This window comes from Ascaphus truei, chromosome 2 (genome assembly GCF_040206685.1).
Source record: "Ascaphus truei isolate aAscTru1 chromosome 2, aAscTru1.hap1, whole genome shotgun sequence".
NCBI classification, from domain to species: Eukaryota; Metazoa; Chordata; class Amphibia; order Anura; family Ascaphidae; genus Ascaphus; species Ascaphus truei.
This window is the reverse complement of record NC_134484.1, coordinates 435,806,988-435,821,231: the sequence shown is the minus strand read 5'-3', so window position 1 is coordinate 435,821,231 and position 14,244 is coordinate 435,806,988. Positions and strand designations below refer to the sequence as shown.

General features: G+C 41.2%; 1 protein-coding gene across 1 annotated transcript in view; it reads right to left on the bottom strand.

Moving 5' to 3' along the window:
* Positions 1-5,723: 5,723 nt before the first annotated feature.
* The window catches only part of ADARB2 (adenosine deaminase RNA specific B2 (inactive)), a 623,258-nt gene continuing 614,737 nt past the window's right edge, over positions 5,724-14,244 (bottom strand). The window contains exons 9-10 of the mRNA XM_075587794.1: positions 9,436-9,614; positions 5,724-6,019 (exon numbers count right to left, since the gene is read on the bottom strand). Of these exons, the coding sequence (XP_075443909.1) occupies positions 5,843-6,019; positions 9,436-9,614 (356 nt within the window). The 3' untranslated portion in view covers positions 5,724-5,842. The remainder of the gene's footprint in view (positions 6,020-9,435; positions 9,615-14,244) is intronic.

Below are 14,244 nucleotides of genomic sequence, written 5' to 3'. Positions count from 1 at the left end.
TCACTTTCCTTAGTCATAAAACACTGCACTAAACGCTGCTGCCAGATGGGAATCGTGTTACATCCTTCATGATTACATGCTAGAGACAAAAGCAAAGAAGCTACACAATAAAGGACTACAAGTATCAAACACCATCTGCAGGTCAATGGGGACAAGGTTCAATTTGAATAACAGTATAGTGTGCTGTCTGTTCTAAGGGTGGAACTTCTTTTCTATTGGAACTGTAGATACCTTTCCAAGTAAACAAAGAGAATAAGGTGAATTTTTTCACTGGTATTTTTATTCACTTTACAGAAACATTCACTTATCAGATAGCACTGAAGTGTAATTTACTGAATCTAGCAGCAAATTCACGTTTCATAAATTCAAATTATTTTTTTTTTTTACAAATCTTACAAATGTACATTAGTTAATACAGTATTGCCATTACATCATGCTTCTTTTGTACACAGTTACCTTATTCATTGATATTCACAAGCTTCCCCACACTGTTAATGTTGCTATGTGATCAGCAATGTTGGACTTATTGGACTGATATATTTGCACAAGAGCGTTGAAAAAAGGTGAATCTAAATTATTTCTGCAAGGAAAAGGCATTTACAGTAATGTTCAATAATAATTGACTGCCCCTAACTTTAGGGAAATGACTCCAGTTTTACCCCATTGTTTTATTTTAACATATTTCCAGTAATTACGAGATGTTTCATTGGAAATAATGGAGAATTGCTTCCCGAATAGCATTAGGGAAAAACTTTGAGTAACATTTTTTCCCCTAATGTTATAAGCTATTTCTATCATATTTAAGTGCAATTTGATAAGAAAATGTGGGCAACAATGAGTATAGACAGTTCAAAGATAATAGTAATTAGTGGAAATAGCTTTATTTTTTATAACTGCTGAGCAAATCCCTGTGGTGCAAGCCCCAGTATCCGTGCATTCATTTAATAGTTATAATGATCAAAGTCAAGAAAATAGACACTTTTTATTTTTTTTATTTTAATGCATACAAGCACGTATTTCCCATGTTGTCCTGTAATAATTTCGGCTTGTTGTCGTTCTACAGTGGCACTCTTCTCTATTATTCTTAAGTGTGGTGGCAGAAGATACTTTACTCTTTTTGTGACATTTCCATGGGAAGGGCCATATCTATGTCGTTTGTCATCCAGCTATGTGCTTGTAAATCCTGTTTAGCTGGACCGATATTTTCTTTCAGTGACTCTTACTTTGTTCTGCTGTAGCAGGGAAAGACAAATGTAGCTTGATGCTATCAGAGCAAAGAAATGAACATTCCATATGAGACAGTAAAAAATTACCAATTTGTCTTCCGGGTAAATATAAAGTGGAGAAGCAGAGCCAAACCAGCTCAAGCAAGAATGAATGGGAAGATTAAAGGATTAATGTCTTCTTATCTCAATCCCTTGAGTAGCCTACTATTTTACAATGACCCTACTAATTTATAACTGACAATTTTGTCAGAGGTACACATTGTTATTGCAAAGGGTTTTGAGTAAAGAAAATCAGTGTTTTGCGTTAAAGAAGATACTTGTTTTGTTATCTTAATTCCAATATATATATATATATATATATATATATATATATATATATATATATATATATATATATATATATATATATATATATATATATATATATATATATATATATATATATATATATATATATATATATATATATAGAAACTTTAAGTAATAAAGACATGTAAATATCCTTGAAAAAAATGAAGTTGGTACAACAGAAAAACATCTATACAGGTTTATTAATAACAATATTATGTTGTGTATTTGTAGAGATAATGCCCGTGCACTGTGATGTGTCTAGAAATAAACCAAATAGTGTTTGAGTATTAAGCAACACATAGCAGACTGTTGCAACCCCCACCAAAGTGAGCTCCTTTGTATCTAATGTGGATAAACAATGTGATCCTGTTATACTGTGTAGGCCGTAGAGCAGGGCTGCACAACATACGGCCCCCTGGCCTCTCTGTGTGGCCCGCAGTGATTCCGGCCGGGCGCCAGTTAATTAATGAAATAATTTTTTTTTTTTTTTTTTAAAGTTTAAAAAAATGGCGGCGATTCATCCCCCTCCCCTCCTCCAGCGCTCCCTCCCCCCGCCCCCGGGTTTTGCAGTGCGCGGGGGCAGAAGCAGCATGAGGAGGATGCAGGATGCCAGGGAGGTCAGAGCATGCAGGGGGCGGGGCTTAGTACCGGGGAGAGAGGATGTGCTGATCTACTAGAGGTGTGTGTGTGTGTGTGTGTGTGAGAGAGAGAAAAACGGGCTGGTGGGGGGTGGGTGTGAAAAACGGGCTGGTGCAGAGGTGGGTGTGTGTGAAAAAGGGGCTGGTGCAGAGGTGGGGGGGGGGTGCTGACATGTGAGGGGGGTGGGCTGCTGACATGTGATGGGGGGTGGGCTGCTGACGTGATGGGGGGTGGGCTGCTGACATGTGAGGGGGGGTGGGCTGCTGACATGTGAGGGGGGGTGGGCTGCTGACATGTGAGGGGGGGTGGGCTGCTGACATGTGAGGGGGGTGGGCTGCTGACATGTGAGGGGGTGGGCTGCTGACATGTGAAGGGGGTGGGCTGCTGACATGTGAGGGGGGGGGTGGGCTGCTGACATGTGAGGGGGGGTGGGCTGCTGACATGTGAGGGGGGGTGGGCTGCTGACGTGAGGGGGGTGGGCTGCTGACATGTGAGGGGGGGGGTGGGCTGCTGACATGTGAGGGGGGGTGGGCTGCTGACATGTGAGGGGGGGGCTGCTGACATGTGAGGGGTGGGTGGGCTGCTGGCATGTGAGGGGGGGCTGCTGGCATGTGAGGTGCAGGGGGTGGGAAGTGATGTGAGGTGCAGGGGATGTATGATGTGAGTTGCAGGGGGGGAGAGAGTGTCATTGAGAGGAGGGGGGGAGAGTATCATATTGAAGAGAGGGAGAGAGAGACTGTCATATTGAGGAGAGAGAGTGTCATATTGAGGGGAGGGGGAGAGAGTGTTATATTGAGGGGAGGGGGAGAGTGTTATATTGAGGGGAGGGGGAGAGTGTGTCATATTGAGGGGAGGGTGAGAGTGTCATATTGAGGGGAGGGGGAGAGTGTCATATTGAGAGGAGGGGGAGAGAGTGTCATATTGAGGGGAGGGAGAGAGAGAGAGTGTCATATTGAGGGGAGGGGGAGAGTGTGTCATATGAGGGGAGGGGGAGAGAGTGTCATATTGAGGGGAGGGGGAGAGCGTGTCATTTAGGGGAGGGGGAGTGTGTCATATTGAGGGGAGGGAGAGAGTGTCATATTGAGGGGAGGGAGAGAGAGAGTGTCATATTGAGGGGAGGGAGAGAGAGAGAGTGTCATATTGAGGGGAGGGGGAGAGTGTCATATTGAGGGGAGGGGGAGAGTCATATTGAGAGGAGGGGGAGAGTGTGATTTAGGGGAGGGGGAGAGTGTGTCATATTGAGGGGAGGGGGAGAGAGTGTCATATTGAGGGGAGGGGGAGAGTGTCATATTGAGGGGAGGGGGAGAGCGTGTCATTTAGGGGAGGGGGAGTGTGTCATATTGAGGGGAGGGAGAGAGTGTCATATTGAGGGGAGGGAGAGAGAGAGTGTCATATTGAGGGGAGGGAGAGAGAGAGAGTGTCATATTGAGGGGAGGGGGAGAGTGTCATATTGAGGGGAGGGGGAGAGTCATATTGAGAGGAGGGGGAGAGTGTGATTTAGGGGAGGGGGAGAGTGTGTCATATTGAGGGGAGGGGGAGAGAGTGTCATATTGAGGGGAGGGGGAGAGTGTCATATTGAGGGGAGGGGGAGAGAGTGTCATATTCAGGGGAGGGGGTGAGAGTGTCATATTGAGGGGAGGGGGAGAGAGTGTCATATTGAGTGGAGGGGGAGAGTGTCATATTGAGGGGAGGGGGAGAGTGTGTCATATTGAGGGGAGGGGGAGAGTGTCATTGAGAGGAGGGGGAGAGGGTGTGATTTAGGGGAGGGGGAGAGAGTGTTATATTGAGGGAAGAGAGACATGGGGGGGATGCTGACATGGGATGCTGACTTGGGGGGGGGGCTGCTGACATGGAATGGGCTGGGGGGATGTGGAGGGGGTATTGTGTTTTTAATGTGGAGGGTGGTATTGTGTGGGTGAGGGGGAGAGATGGGGGTATGAGAGATAGATGAGGATGATGATGATGGAGGGATGATGATGATGATGATTTAACCCGTGCGGCCCAAATTTTTTCCTTGGAGCAGTTCGGCCCTTCTCACTTTACGAGTTGGGCAGGCCTGCCGTAGGGCATAGTGGTACAGTTCAGAACAATGCAACCTTGCATATGCAATTAAAGCAGGTTTGCATACCTAACATTTTAACCAAGTGTCTTGATTTTGCACCATGAAATTTAGGCATGAAATAGCTTAACCGGTAATTATTAAAGAAATGTAAGAATAGACAAATCTGACCGACTGCATTATTATTTTAAAATGTGGCCTGAATTCTGTAGCCAAATACAGTTTTCATAGCAATTTTTTTGTTATACTGTATCTGTAACTATACTCAAGACGGTCAGGACACAGGTAATGCTTTCTATCTTTTTTAGAATAAGTGGTTTACTGTATTACAACAGTTGACCGCTTCGGCTGCTAAGATGCCAGTTCTGAGGCAAGTTCTTATTTTACTGGATTTCCGTATCCACTGGCTTTGTTATTTAGTTACCATATATCTGAAGACCCCACTGTGTTGCACAGGCACTATGGGGCCTATGCAGAGAGCAGCGCTATTTCGAAATTCGCCATTTTTTGGAGAAAATCGCGCAGAAAGCAGCAGAAAATGGCGAGTTCCGAAAAACGCGCCAATTTTTCTTTTCTATTTGTAAAACTCGCCTCGCGGCTGGCGAGAACCTCAATCTCGCCAGTTTTAAAAATATCCGTATGCAGAGAGGCGCGAACGGCATCTAGCGGCTGTTCGCGCCAATAAAATGGCGCGATTGTCTCCGTTTTGCCTCGCCAAAAAAAACTGCCGCTCGCGGCCATTGCAAAGGGAAAAAAAAAGGCGCGAATTTGTTTTAACACATTTCTGAAGCGCGCATCTCGCCAATTTAAACTCGCCACACGCATCCATGTTAAACATAGCAGAATTCGCACTTTTCTGCATATGGAGATTAAAACTCTCCAAAAAAGCTACTTTTTAATAAATTCGCCAATTTTAAAATTCGCTGCTCTCTGCATAGGCCCCATAGTTTTTTTTCCCTCCTTATGTTTCTATCGGTATTAACCCAGAAACACTGTAGTTCTCTTGGCTTCATATTTTTTTTTTAGAAATGTACACGTGGAACCACCAGGTTGATATACGCAGAGTCAGCGACAAAAACTGCGGGTTCTTTACATTGGACTTCCAGAGCACAAGAGCAGGGGTGGCCAACTGCAGGTCAGGTTTTCAGGATATTGCTGCTTCAGCACAGGTGGCTTATTCAGCGGTTCAGACGAAGACTGCACCACCAATGCTGAAGCAGTGATATCCTGAAAACCTGACCTATTGGTGGCCCTTGAGGACTGGAGTTGGCCACTCCTGTACTAGAGAATCTCTACTTAAAAAGAAAGGTTTCTATTTGTAGGCTTAGTACGTTAACTCCCAGGCTGGAGGAGACTGCCACACAACGCTTTGCTGTCCCCTCTAACCAAAAAGAGGCAAACAAGTCAAATACATCATATATTCCTAGGTATTTACTGCATTACAAAAATATTCTAGTGAAGTTTATTGATAACAAAGTTCGCACAGAGGGCATATAAATTCGGCCAGTTTAAATAACCTCCCCAAATTCAGTACAACCCGGTCACGGGGTAAAGATGTTCCCAGGATTTACAGAGTTAGTAGAAACTGATCTTGCTCTGGGGGCTTTTTCACCCATGTGCCGAGGCCGGCTTTCTCCACGGCTTTAAACAGCTGCTGCTTGACGGACTGATACATCGGATCCACCAGCTTTGCTTCGCAGTACACTGATGGCCTTTCCCCATGACTTGAAATCCTTGTGCTCAGCTGCAGAACAAAACCATCAGAAGAGTGCAATGAATCCCACAGACCGCGCATGAGGCATACACATTTCTAAGCTTATTTTCATAAGGCAGCAACGCTTTCTGTGCAGTTTTGTTTCACTTGGCTTTCATCAAAACAAAATAAAGCTAGCGGTGCCATACACAAAGCATAACATTTTAGAAGACAATTTTATCTTATGATTTATATATTCTAAAGCGTGCAAGAAAAAAAAAATCAGATCACAACAGAACAGGACATATGTTGCCTCGGCAAACATTTAGGACTCATTTAAAGCAGAAATCCCTTCTACCCACCATAAAAAACCCCAAAGATTTCCTTTCCTTGTTACTATGATGACATCCTGTGTTGCTATTGTTTTTAGGAATGCTGCTTTTTTTTTTTAATGATGTAGTTCCATTCTGGAGATATTAGTTGCTAAACATTTACCGCTTTGAGAAGTTATAATGGCCCCTGTCATTTACCTGTCTGAGACATGGGAATGTGCTCACAAGTGATATTTTTATTTGCTGCACACAGAGGTTGACATGGTAACAGCTGATGCCAGTGAAATAATAAACAGGTGAAAATTCAGCAAAAAAAAAAAAAACCATAATTTTTGGGGGGTGATTGCTGCTTTATATTTTTCCTGTCCTGTTGAATTGGCATTTGCTGATTTGGAGCTAAACATTTCCTGTTCTAGAAGATCCGGTCAGTTTGCTTTGCAGTTTCATTTTTGTTTTTGTTCTTTTGCAAAACTATTACCAGTTTTTCACCCTTGATTCATTAGAAAATCCCACAGCTTAAACTAACATTGGGAAATGATTATCAAAAATGTTTGTGATTTTCCTTAACACATGGGAAATTAACAAATTGTATGTACTGTATGTTACCAATGAAATGGCAACATTTAACTGTTAATAATTATGGCATGAAAGTTAACCCTGACGAAGGTGCTTGTATGCACCTAAACGTTGGACGCTACTATGGCGTCTTAAAATGACCCTTTTTTGCTACTTATTGCATTCTTTCACTTTTTGTTGTGCTTGACTCAATTTGTCTATAAAAATAGTACATGAAAAATATACTGTGATTATTTTTGATGAAGAGACATGAGGATATTTTTAAAAATAGATTCTAGTGCACTGAGTTTTAAAAACCTGGCAGGTACTGAGACCTGTGAAGTCCAAAGCGTTGTACAACAAATCTATACTTCTCCAGGAATAACTTGGCTATTAGATCTACACCCTAGGCAAAAATCCATATGCATAAAAAATAAACGTATCTTTTTAGGAAGCCAACAGTAACAATGTTCTGTCAGTCACTACACTAAAGTATTGGGGGTTATTAGTAAAAGCAAAAGGAAAAAGACAGAAAACAAATGGGAGCAAAGACTTTATCAAGAAATGTCTCAACACAATGCATTTGTTGTAATCCTATGTGCAATTTCATTGACCAGTATTACAAATGATATATTATACCATGTACCAAGAGGCACAATCAAAAGGAATGAAAGTGTCAATAAATCCTTTTTAGCTTAACTAAAATTAATTATTTTGTCAATATTGGTAGTAATAACTTGCCCCGTTGTGAGGAATGGAAAAAGCATTTAATCAGAAATTCAATTAGCTCTTTCACTGAGTAGTATCTAATTGCCAACCTTAAAATGCTCATAAATATAGTAGCAAAGGGTTGTTAAATTCTGTTTGAATGGTTCTTGTAACTAACACACTGCGTAAAATGTGTGTTGTCAGTAAAGAACATAACTCATTATTTATTGCTCTCTGTGATAAGTACCTATGAGAGTTAGAGAAAAGCTAGCAAGGCAGGGAATAACTTTTGGCTTCAGTATTATTATAATAATAATAATAATAAAAAAAAAAAAGTATTATTATTATAAAATAAACACTGACATTCAGCTATATACTGTAGTTTTTACATTTATTTTCCAAATGGATTAGTCAGCTAAAAAAAGCATATTAGACTAGTTGCAGATTGTATTTTTTTTGTTAAAGCAAAGCACATGGTGAAGATGTAAGGTAATTAAAAATGTACTGTTTATAATACAGAGCATTCAAAATACAAAATTTTAAGGGCTACGTACAGTTCAGTATTACAAGACATTTACTATATGATCCCAATATGCCCAGAATTTGAGGGTAAGTCTATAGGAGGGGTGGCAAACTACAACCCTCAAGGGCCACCATCAGGTCTGGTTTTAAGGATATCCCTGCATCAGCACAGGTGGCTCAATCAACGACTCAGCCAATGATTGAGCCACATGTGCTGAAGCAGGGATATCCTTAACACCTGACCTGTTGATGACTATGTATACATTATGATTTTGTATATCCAAATACCCATATCTTAAGGCCTTATGCTATATCTGCCAAAGCAGACTTGTAGGCTGTTTTCAAATGAGAATTCCTGTATACCTCAATGAGGATATTCGTCCTGAGCAGCCACTTTAGCAGATACAGAATAAGGCCCTTAATGTGTACAGCATGACATGTCAAATGTATTTGAAGTATTAGAACCCATGAAACCAAGCTAATGCCATTTACCTTTTATCTATTAATTAATTATTGATGCATGAATTTAGCACAAGATCAGTGATAACAGAAAAACACATTTTGAAAGCATTGCCACTTATGAACATAGTGCAATATAATATTGCAGTGTATACACCCAAGTAGAAAAAAATGCAGGTTAAGCAAAACATCAAACCAAAATAACAGAAAGATAATAAATATGGTGTAAAAATGGACAAAGCAAAGGAGCATCTCCATAATACACTGAAACAGTCAAATACAATAAATAAGGGGAAATACGAAATAAAACAGAAATCTTGAATTTAAAGGGTAAAAGAGAGGGACACAATTATAATATTTTGCAGTATAAGCTTGGGCTTTTATAAGGTGATGATGCACGAATCTTTGAATACCTTAAAATACAACAACCTGATTGCTAATAATTGTTAACAAAGGAAAACTGCAAGAGAAAAATCGTTCTTTCCTGCAGTATCACCTAATGATTTTTTTTAGCATACATTTCAGACCTAAACTACTGGGTGCACGGTACTGGCACATCAATATTATGTATTTATATGGATGATTGGTGCTTTTCTATTTTTGCAATCTTTGGCATTTTCCATTTGTGTGATTGTTTTATTTATTGATTTAGATAGGTTCTAAAATGCAATATAAGGGGAGGTATCCTTAACCCAGATTTGTTGCAAGAAGGGCCTGCAGTGCACTGTTCTCTTAAAGATTAGAAAAAATTGTACATTGAAAAATGATCAGTTATTAATTTTACAACAATTATTAGTCTATTAATCTGCAATATTTTGGCCATTATTTTGTAAACGGATACATAAAACTGCCACGCTGGGACCATTTGGCAGCGATCAAATTATACCGCACCTTTTCATAAAGCTTTGCCCATCGAGCGTACAACATGTGCTTGCAAAGCCTTGATGAGTTCCCACATTCCGTCTTTCCTGTTGTAGCGTTAATAACCTCAAGATCGGGGCTGTCCACAATCCAGTTTACACTAAAGCTTGGAGATTTCCCTGGCTGGCGTGCTTCAGCGTTGCTCACTCCTGCCAGAGAGAAAAATAGAAGCCCAAATATATTATGTTCATCGGAGAAAAGATTTAAAAACACACACGCGCAAGGCCACATCCAGCACACTTTGTTTAAACCACATACAAAAGATTCAGAGCATGTGTCACCTAAGGCTGTGAGCTAAAAGGGATACAGGCTTTGGCTGTGGTGCATAATGACGGTACTTCAACTCCAAATTAACCAACGGAGGGTTTATTTAGTGTATCGAACAGAAGTTCCTGTTGTAAGCCATTATGGCAGGTATGTAAGGGGAACTTTTTATCTCTATCTGATCACAGCTGTCGCTTTCAGGGTGCCTTCCACCTTATAGTGAATAAATGCGTACGTGTCGCATTTTACCTTCCATCCACGATCTTTAACCACCTATGTAAGTGGAATATAAATAGAGCCCTTGATGCAATGTAACCACAGAGCAGCAGGCAACCCATGTAGGGACAGCTCTTTCTTCAAATTTGTCTGCCCATCCTGGTTGCACTAGGTTTGCTGATTAATGCAAGGTGTAATAGTGGCAATGGCAATTCCACTGCAATCACATGTGATCTGGCATTCAGGTAATTTCCCAAATGTTTTTACAAAAGGGGAAAAAGGTGCTTTGTAGACAAATATATTAATAACCTTATTGCATATAGCACTTTTCTCCCACTGGGACCCAAATGCTTCACAATTACATTATAGTGCGCGGTAAGCAGCATTGTACATAGGATTTTTACATTCTCTGCCCAGATGAGCTCACAATCTGTTTTTGGTACCTGTGGTACAGGGAGATAAAGTGACTTGCCCAAGGTTACAAGGAGCAGACACCAGGAATTGAACCAGGCTCCCCTGCTTCAAACTCAGTGTCCTTGTTCACTGACACGGAGCCCCTCCTTCAGTCGAAAGTCCTTCCATGTGTCTTAGTTACAAGTTCTTCAAGACTGTTCGAAGTGTCTCAAACATCAGGGTTAAATTTTTTTTTTACTCAGAGCTTAGGGAATAGGTCTTGTTAGAGGCACAAGATTGTATTCCGCTGCTTAGACTAGCAATTAAAATTCTGAATGTAATGTGTTTTTTTTTTAGAGGCAGACAGTTTAACTAAAAATATGAACTTATCTTTCAAAAGTTAAATAATTGCTGCCAAATGTTATGTCTTGAAGTAGATATGATCTGAGCCGCATCTTGACTTGTGACTGTTAAAACCTTATGCATAGCAACTGCATGACATTTCTGATCACATCATTATTTAATGAACAGTAATGTCCGACAGTCACTGAATGCTTTGTTGGCGTTTCTGTGAATAATTAATACAAATGGTGTTTAATGATGGTAGTACAAATGTTTGCAGATACGTATTACAAAAACACTTATGTCAGCTGCACACAAGGTGGCAACACACCGTTTCCATGCAATGTGGTACTATATTGGGTGCAGAAATAATACAAATCACAAAATCATTAAATGCATTTCAGGAAGCAGGAAATCCGCACACAAATTAGAGACCGTTTCCTAGCTTTATGTGAATAGGATAACATACAAAAAGACAAAGTAAACGGGGAAAGTGAGCATGACAAAATGTTATGTTTCTGCACTGTATGCATAGTAATTGGACATTCCATTGTTGTTAAAGGGTGTCACAACTAACAACCAGCGTTGTCACCTTCTATTGAAGGCTAACCCAGAGACTTTTTGCAATTGAATTACAATTTTAAAATTAATTTATTTATATATTTACTTCTCTTACCTTGTCCGGCGGCCACATCTCCCGGCATCTCCGCCTGCAAGGTTCCGTCAACATGGCGCCGCGACAGCAAATGGCACCGCGTTGCCATGACAACGTGCTGTCGCGTGACGTCGCGGCACCATGCGGTGTCAACTTGCCATGACAACGGGACGCCGAGGCATCACGTGATGTCCCGGTATCATGGCAACATGACACCAAGTAACGTCCGATTGTCATGGCAACGCGACCCTATTTGACGTCGCGGAGCCATGTTGACAGGACGCTGCAGGGGGAGATGCCACTGCCAACTGGAGATTTCACAGATAAACCCACAGCCCAGAGATACATGGCTGAAACCCGTAGTCTCTGGGTCAAACATGGAGTGGTGGCAACCCTGCTGACAACCCGTGGCCTTTAGACTCTCTTCTTCTCCTGCTAAGTTTATACTAGTTGCTTATTCAGCTAAGGGCAGTTTCTCACATTGAAACTCATTTGTAAGTTTAGGTAATGTTAATAATATTTTGAAATTGTCATTTTCAAGTCTTTACATGTATCTAAAATTCTGTTGCAATAGGTTTTTGTTGCTCTTCCACTCCTAAATGTTTTCTTATCGGGCCCCTTTGGAAAACTAGTAGCAGATCCCTGGTTTACAACCTGGTGTGTGTGCGTGTGCGTGTACGTGTCTCCTAAATTTCAGTGTGTCCTGCATCCAACTACCCAATTAAGAAAAAAGTATACTGTATACTGTACAGGTGGTCCACGCTAAACGACAGTCTGTTATCCGTGGAACGGCTTATCCGACGCCGGATAACGCATTCCGCTGAACTCATTATCCGACGTCGGAACGGGTTATCCGCCGCTCACCACCGCAGATTAACATGGGATCCGCAATCCGACGTCATTTTGCGGGATGGATTCCAGCGGAATACCGAGGACCGCCTGTAATATTTTAAAAAAGGACAAGTTTTGACATGACAAATATATAGGAAGTTTTGCAGCATCTGCTGGTTGTGAAAACTCGTGGTGAAGTAAACATAAACTTTAAATCAATATGATCTTTCTGTTTAATCTCTGCTTTCTTTGAAGCTGTTATTTTTCATCATTATTCCTTTGGAGCTGGGAACCTATGCTTAATAAACCTCACAGGGAGCATAGACACTGCAGAAATCACCAGACATTAATGCAATGGGAAACAGACAGGGACTTCGGTGCCCTTTATACATGATAATAATTTAATTAGCATAATAATATAATAATATTCATTTCTCCCTGTCACTTACACTGTTGTATCGTTATACAACACTGTTGGTGAAAGGGGGCAATGTATATTAATATATTATTACACTAATTAAATTATTATCATGTTATTATTATTTTGTCCTAAAAAAAGCACACATGAGAATCTCACGTTGGTGTCTTCGTGCGCCAATGTATAAAACCCATTTTTATATGTTGTGTACGAGGCAATATCTGTCCCCCCAGAGAATACAATGATGCTCGGGGTGGAGTTGGAGGCGTAGCTTGGATGCTCTCGGTGCTGTCATAAAGTGTCTAGAAAATGTTTGTGAATCTCAATGATAATGACAGAAATTCCATAGTTTTTCCATGATAACCTTCTTGAATCAAACCAGTCTTTCCTTAAATATCCAATAGGGTCTACAGAAATCAATTCCATGTCTTTGAAATAAAATAATGTAGGAATTAGACAAAAAATGAGTAATTAAGAGTCAGGGTATGTGCAAAAGTAAGCGAAACTCTGGTTTTATCAACTGAATTAATTGGATAATTAGAATCAGGTGTTTAAATAATTAGCTAGATCTTCAGTTGTGAGTTTGGGAGGCCCCACCATATATAAAAATCAGAACGTTTGTGAGTTGGTCTTCACCATACAGGTGTATGGAAACACGTCATGCCACGATCAAAATAAATCTCAGAGGACCTCAGAAAAGCAGTTATTGATACTCATCACTCTAGGAAGGGTTACATAACCATTTCTAAGGATGTGGGGCTCCACTGTCAGACAAATTGAGAAAGTATAAGACCACAGTACTCTACCCAGGAGCTACCAAAATCTCTCCAAGACCAAACCCGCAAATCATCAGAGGAGTCACAAAGAACCCAGGAGTAACATCCAAGGATCTGCAGGCCACTCTCACATTGGCTAATGTGAGTGTTCATAACTCAACTATCAGAAAAAGTCTGAACAAGAATGGTGTTCATGGAAGGTCAGCCAGGAGGAAACCACTGCTCTTTAAAAAGAACAATGCTGCCCGTCTACAGTTCACCAGAGGGCAGTGGCATAGCTAGATATGTGCGGGCCCCATGGCAATTTTTTTTTCAGGGCCTGTAGACGGACTTTCACAGAGGTACACAATTGGAGGCTTTTATAAGGTGAAATTATAATAAGGCTTTATTGTGCCTTTTCCTTTTCATCAGGAAATCATCCAAACAGAGTGGGGGGGGGGGGGGGGGGGAGGGGAAACAAAGCTTCATTCGCTTGGGAGTATTTCTAGTGAAATCCCATGCAATTCACAACTCCTAGTTAAGCAGGTCTCCCAGCCCCAAACACATAGCATGACATAAGCAGATATAAGAAGTCTCTTTAGAATGAAAGTCTTATCTGTTAGCTGCTGTAGAGTAAGCTTCTCTGCTCTCCTGGAACCGCACCCGTGCGTGCACAGAAAATCAGCATCCAGGTTTAGAAGTCTTATTTGGTGTCTTGCAATCAGCTCTGCTGTTTCTTCTTGACAGAGTTCAAGACAGGTCAGCTCCAGAGATCTGTGTTCTCCAAAGTTCAGCCCACAAGTGAGCTAAGGAGACACTTCCAGTCTCAAAGGCAGGCTTTTTGTACCACCTCTAATCAGGCAGGTGGTGTTAGTTAATTTGCTACCAGCAGTTAACCGCCACAC